Source organism: Etheostoma spectabile, chromosome 21, assembly GCF_008692095.1.
Source record: "Etheostoma spectabile isolate EspeVRDwgs_2016 chromosome 21, UIUC_Espe_1.0, whole genome shotgun sequence".
In the NCBI taxonomy this organism is placed as follows: Eukaryota; Metazoa; Chordata; class Actinopteri; order Perciformes; family Percidae; genus Etheostoma; species Etheostoma spectabile.
In genome coordinates this window covers 8,071,743-8,078,472 of record NC_045753.1, presented here as the reverse complement: position 1 = coordinate 8,078,472, position 6,730 = coordinate 8,071,743, and the positions used below count along the sequence as shown (strand labels likewise).

Here is a 6,730-nt window from a genome sequence, read left to right as displayed (position 1 = left end):
TTTGAATGACCGTGCTTCCCTCCCTCTTGTCCCCAAAACGAGAGATCTCTGTATTGTGAGTCTGGGAAAAAAAACGCAGATTATTCAAAAGTCATCATTGTGGGTCATCGGAGGCATTTTTGCCCAGCGGCCGTTGACTACAAGCCAGCTAGTTCCTCATGTTTTCAACCTGACCATGCGGGGGTTGAATAGACGTGACAGCCATCTTGGAGCTAAACTACATCTATCTATTTTCAGAAATAAACTTTTACAACATTATGTGCATTCAAACTACCGCACATGAGTCCCACCGGGATACATAGGTACAAATCGGAGAAATTGTTTTTGTGGAAACATGGCTGAACAACAGTGTACCATACGCCGCTATCCAGCTACCTAGCTACCAGTCCTGCTAAGCCTTCCGAGCAGAGGACTAAAAGCTAAGCTGTGTTAATACAAACTGGTGCAGAAACTACTGCTAACAGCTGGCGGAGTATGCGACTGTTAAATGCCGACTGCTCTACATTCCACGCAAATTCACGGCTGTGTTTATACTCCGTGTTTAGCTACATCACTCCGAGCACTAATGCTACCATTGCGTTAGCTGAACTTTACGGCGCCTGTAATGTGGGTGCACTAAATGTAGCCCGTTTCGTATTTTGTTTTTATATTATGTTGTTTATATAGTTTAAATGTGTAACACCACTTGAGCCACAGTGAAACGTTGTTTTGTGTTGATGGCTAAAATGACAATAAAACACACTAGGAGTTGAATACATCACTGTTTATGTCAGTGAATGGTAGGTGTGGCTTGGGAGTGGACTCTTTGAGCAGCAACGCAAGTGCATTCTGGGATTTCTACTACATACGTGACCCAATTTAAAGATATATTTCCAACGGTGTAATATCCCTTTAACATGTTGAACTGACTTCAGAAGTTTAGGTAACAGACACTCAACAGTCCTGCTGACAGAAAAAAAAAAACATTCTAGCCTGGCGTGGACTCCCTGTATACTGTATAGGGGAAACACTACTAATTATTAGCTTGAATTTTATTCTAATATGTTGTAAATACATTGACTATACAATACGTTGAATCAGTTGTATGTACAGACATGAGATTGGATGTATCAAAAGGGTAAAGGGGCCCACGAAAGCGTGATTTATGGCCCTGCAGAGGCTCCATGCAGAGCTTTTGCTGTAGACTACATAAGTAGCCTGAAGTTTATACTTATGCGTTGGTGTGTGCGTCGAGCCGGCGTGTGTGTGTGTGTGTGTGTGTGTGTGTGTGTGTGTGTGTGTGGGGGGGGGGGGGGGGGGGGAGAGAGGGGAGAAGTGAGAGAGTGACGCGATTAGCTTTGGAGCGAGTAGCGACTCTAAAGTCATATTAAGATAAACAAAGTCCTCTGTGCTTTCTGATCTATGGCAGGAAAAGTTAACCTTCTCCTTGATTTCATGTTGTTTATGGAAAAGGAGAACCGGGAAATGAGTCGGGGATAATGCAATGCTGCCGAGACATGACGTGCGTCGCCGTGACGTTACATACCTACGGATGTAGCCACTGAGTAGATTTTACACAGTATAAAGTATAAATCACGCTTATGGCTGCATGGGTACAGAGCCTCAAATTCTGTGCTATACCACTGGTAAAGAGCAATACACAACCATACACAAAGCAATTTATCTAAACAGCACAAATAACCTGATACAACTTGAGTTTTAGTTCTTTAGATATTATACTTTGAGTTTTAATTCTTAAATAAATATTGAGTTTGGTACTTAAAATGGTAGGAATTTGTTTCCAGCTTCAAGCTGCAGAAACCTCCCTTTCTGGATGAGAATCTCAAGATCTCACGAGGCTAGAAGATCAAAACACACATGCGCACGCACGCACGCACGCACCTCTCCCTGTGTGACTGCTCTTCAGCTGCCTGTCTCCTGTGACCAGTGGATTATCTCTCCTCTGTGCTGTTTCAGAGAGAGGGTGATGACGACCAAAGGGCTCATAAAAACACAGCCAGACTAATCCTGTTAACACACACTCTCTCATCTCAAGAAGACCGTGCCTGTGAGGTAAAATAAGGTTGGCGTGAGGGATGTATATCAGTTAGATGTGAAAATGTGAGGTATCCTGGGTGTTTGCCATGGCGTCTGTCTGTTTGTCTGTGGAAAAGGTTCAGGAGGATGTTTGTGTGTGTTGCAGTGTTGTGTCACAACACTGATTTTTAAAGCAGCTGCACTGCTGGGAATGACTCTTGTTACGTCAGTTATCTGCTTCTCAAAGTTATTATATTCATCTCTTCCTTCTGTGGTCTTTTGTATGACGTCAGTCTCCAGTTAGACAATACTTAGGTAATAAGATTCCATAAAGGCCAGTTCACAGTCTGACTTTAACAACAGCTAGTGTGAGTGATGAGAACTGGTTGATGGGAGTAGCTCTCACTGTATCTCAGCTGTTTGCAATTATGCTCTTTCCCTTCTCTCCATGGACCCCGTTGGCAGTGCTAGTTGCCACGGTGATACAGCAGGCCTATATACAATGAGAATGGGAACTTTGCAGTAAGTTTGGTTGAGAGAAACTCATTATCTGATGCAGCCACTCTGGTTGATGAGAAAGATTTGCAGGCGCGGTTGCCATGCAACAGGTCGGTCAGCCTTGCTCAGAGAAAGACCTGGGCAGGGCTCAGCAGCAGCATTGTGGGAAGGGGAAGACAAACGGGAGGAAGAGAGGAGAAGATGCGGACAATAAGAAAAAGACTTGGTTGAGAGTGAGGTGGAAACTGTGAAGGGAGGAAGGATAACGTCAAGAGAAGAGGAGAAAAAACAAGGAGGAGAGCCATCTGTCGGAGTAGTTTGGTTGTAGGATGTAGCGCCTCCACTCCATAGTTGAATGCATGTGGCATCATCCACTCGCTGACACAAGACTTGACGCCTGTGCTAAGTGTCACTCACAGTGAGCAGACTATTTCTATCCTGAACGTCACAACTCTGGAGAAATGAGGAGCGGAGGCAGCCAGCTGCCTTTCTGCCAATTCAACGATGTCAGAGTCGTCTAAGATTCAAAGCATCAGGCAGCATGTTTGGTTTGCGTCATCCATCCGCTCAGCAAAGCTGTCAGCACACCCTCAACTTTTCTGACACGACGTAAATAAACACCGTCCTTATTCTACAGCAAGCAGTAAGCCATTGATCCATGTTTTACATCCTTTCTGCTAGATTTCAGTTGCACTAACTCAACTGAAAATACTATTAAAACCAAGTTTCTGTGATGCATACACATGGATATGGGAATTTTACAAAAAGGCTTCAGCTGACAAATTAAAAACAATTTGGGAATAAATAGTAACTACTGTCTAAATACATATGGACTCGTAATACAATAGAATAAGTGTATTAAGAAAACTCTGACCAAGCAGGGAAATAATCGGCACGACCGTGCTACAGTAAAATGTGAACATTAATACAAGGCATTTCAAAATACACTGTGGGAATGTCACATGTAAAAATTTAAGAAATTAAAGTCACAGCAATTGCCGATTCTCCAAGGTTACACTCAGACCACGAGGAGAGTACTACAGTTTCTATGAAAATTACAAGTAATAGATATTCTTCCATGTGTCGAGTTGGTTATTCATTTTAGTTTCCAAATCTTTAGAAAAAGTAAGTCTGCTACAAGACATTTCAAAACTAAATACAGGTATACGAAGAGGCAGGAACCTAATGAGGGCGAGAGGGCACTTTGCTGAATAACCTTAACTATGTGGGTGGAATAACTTGTTAAGGATGGGCAGACAAGAAGGTGGAAAGGATTTTAAAAATCTATCTATGGAATAAAATATAGTCATTAAATCAATCTTTATTCCACGTCACAAAACGGCATTCAACGAGCAAGAGCTTCTCTTGTGTACTGTACTGTTAAAGCTGACAGTTCATCGATTTTGTGCCCTCACCGTTGTTGTCTGCTGACTCAGTGCCATTACTAAAAACTGCATCATCAGTGCATGTCAAAGACTGAGCTGTGATAGGACAGAACTGAACGAAGACAAAACCGTGTCCTTACCCTCGTAGCAGTCCCTGACGGTGTCAAAGTACACGTAGTACTGGTCGTTGGTGAAGAAGAGGAGGCTGAGCCAAGAGTCAAAGGCATAGATAGGAACAATGAAGAGGATCCGTACGATGTGGCGCTGCTCCCTCGGCGAGCTGTAGAACCGTAGGTGCATGTAGATCTGGGACAGACAGAAGAGACACTTTAAATATCTATAGAAGATGAAAGTTAATTAAGCGTGAGGTGCTAAAGCTAGATTAAAAGTAACTTCATAGCTTTGCGAGAAAAGTAGATAAGAGTAAGAAAAGCTGCTTCCCTGTTCTTACTATGGCTGTAGAAGAGTAAGCCTGTAACAAAGGGATTAAACACTAGTGCAGCAAGATAAGACAGTGAGTCTACAAGTTAGGCTGGAGCAGAGCTTTAAAAAAGGACTTGGGACAAAAAAAAAGAAACTTGTAATTACATTATGAGGATAGAGATTCTTGAGAATATTCAGATTTGTATACAGTGTATCAATGTCTCTTTGCTGTCTGGTCAACGTGTCAATACATTACCTCACCTACACCGTTTACCAGGAATAGTGTGACAACAAACCTGACTCTACAGGCTTGTCATGCACCTGGATCAAGTTTCACCTTTGCGTGCATGTGTGTGTGTGTGTGTGTGTGTGTGTATTCATGCTCTGTATCACAAACACCTGCCGAGGGATGTTGCCAAGCAACCCCTGCCCTTCTCTGGGCCTGAGCAAGTCTGTGTGTTCGGAGCATCACATCATTTGTGCATTAAACACACACACACACACACACACACCAGTGTTTCCCATACAAAGGTTCTACTTGGGCGTGCCACCCAGGTAGATTGATACCCACCCAGGTAGATAAAATCCAAATTACATTTTTTTCCCCAGTTATCAATGTCATTGTTAACACACAGACCAGTGGCCTCCAGCCCACCCCCCTCGTAAACTTGCGCACCGTGCATGTGACCAAAATCTTAGTATTAAACCAAAAGTATGTGAATTGCATACTATTTTCAGTAGATATTACGGTATGCAAACACTTGACACAACGCAGAAATAAGTAACCACAATGCAATGCGGTAGTAATGACAATGTTCGAAACAGACAGACATAAAAGCAACCAAGGCAGCTCTGTAACATCTAACACGCTTTCATTTATGTTTTTCCATATTTACAACGTCTGTTGGTCTAGTTATTTTCCTTTTCAGTAATTTAAGCATTATCTGGCGATGCTGCTAAGTTTGAGCTCAGCAGGGGTTACCATGGTTACGTGTCTCCAAAAGCAAGGAGGCTCTCAGGAAGTGACGTTGAAAATTACAGCTGAGCGCATCCAGAAAGATACACACTACTGTTTTATTTACAAAAAACTATGTTGAACAATATTGTACATGTTGAGTACAACATTGTACATGTAGTGCAGTGTGATTTTGGACACAACCAGTGTTGAGATTTATGACAACATGTAACTTTCTGTATGGGTCATAGTATGGGTTTAAGGTTAATTTGTTAATACAACATTTCAGCTCTGGGTAACGTTAATCAGGTAATTTGTCTGCTGAACCATACATTTGTATGAATTGTCAGATTATCAAATTGTATTTGACAAACCAACCAGATTTAGTTGATAAAGCACAGCTACACTTCATTTGTCTCATCATCTAATCTGGTTTGTTTAATATGTAAATAGTTCTTTCTAAATGATCTTGTTATGTAGTCATTTTGTTTCTATAAATAGTTCATAAACGCCATGAGATGGCTAGTCAAACAAAGATGGCATGATGCCGTGAGGTCACATCCCTTGGCGTCCATCACCACAAATTCTCAACCTGTAGGGGAAACATGCACGCACGCACGCACGTCTGCCAAATCTAGTTTACATTTAGTAAGGGTAAATAAAATAGTATCAACTGCCTCTGTATCCTTCTGCTGTTGGGAAGCGGTTACCTGGTGACAGGTGAGAATGAGTGCGGTCCAGACGAAGAAGCCAGACACAGCCTGCGCTGCCGGTGTCATGAGGAAGATAGGCTGGTCCGGGCTCAGCAGAGGGGCTTCAGGGAGCCATGAAATGTTGGGGCCCATTGGGGCTGCTGTTGGCAGGGGGCCGGGTGCTGCGGCCAGAGGAGAGTCCTCCCCCAGCCTCTCTGAGAGCGGCACATCTCGCCTGATCAGCTTCAGCATCTGGAAGTGACACAGAACAAAGACAAGGTGTCTGTGCGTGTGTACATTTTAACATTTCGAACAGTGTCTACACTGTGACACAATTAGTTGAGAATGAGAATCCATTTCTACAAGTAATCATCAACCTGAAATATAGATCACACATTCTGTTATCAATGTAATGTGTAATCAGAGATAGCCTGATTGATAGAGGACACACAAATACACTGAATGTCAACATTACGCCATGAATCAAGGACGTGGATGTGTGTGTGTGTGTGTCAAATGTATAATGGTATTTGTGTAAGACTGTATGGAAAGAAAAGATTTTTAGGACTAACCTACAGTGAATTGCATAAGTTTACACACCAAAGTTGATTAAAAAGGGAGATTAAAAAAAACCTCTTTTGGAAATGGATCTCAATGCCTTAATTTAAAAAAAAGAAAAGAAAAGGAAAATCCAACCTTTTATGGACACCAATTTTCTTTGTGAATAAATAATGTATTGTAAATAAATAAACGTTCTTCCT

General features: G+C 42.2%; 1 protein-coding gene across 2 annotated transcripts in view; it reads right to left on the bottom strand.

Annotated features, from left to right (window-relative positions):
* The window catches only part of tmem184ba (transmembrane protein 184ba), a 15,995-nt gene that overhangs the window by 6,527 nt on the left and 2,738 nt on the right, over positions 1 to 6,730 (bottom strand). For both annotated transcript variants that reach the window (XM_032501527.1, XM_032501528.1), the window contains 2 exons: positions 5,988 to 6,221; positions 4,040 to 4,205 (listed from right to left, as the gene is read on the bottom strand). In XM_032501527.1, the coding sequence (XP_032357418.1) occupies positions 4,040 to 4,205; positions 5,988 to 6,221 (400 nt within the window). The remainder of the gene's footprint in view (positions 1 to 4,039; positions 4,206 to 5,987; positions 6,222 to 6,730) is intronic.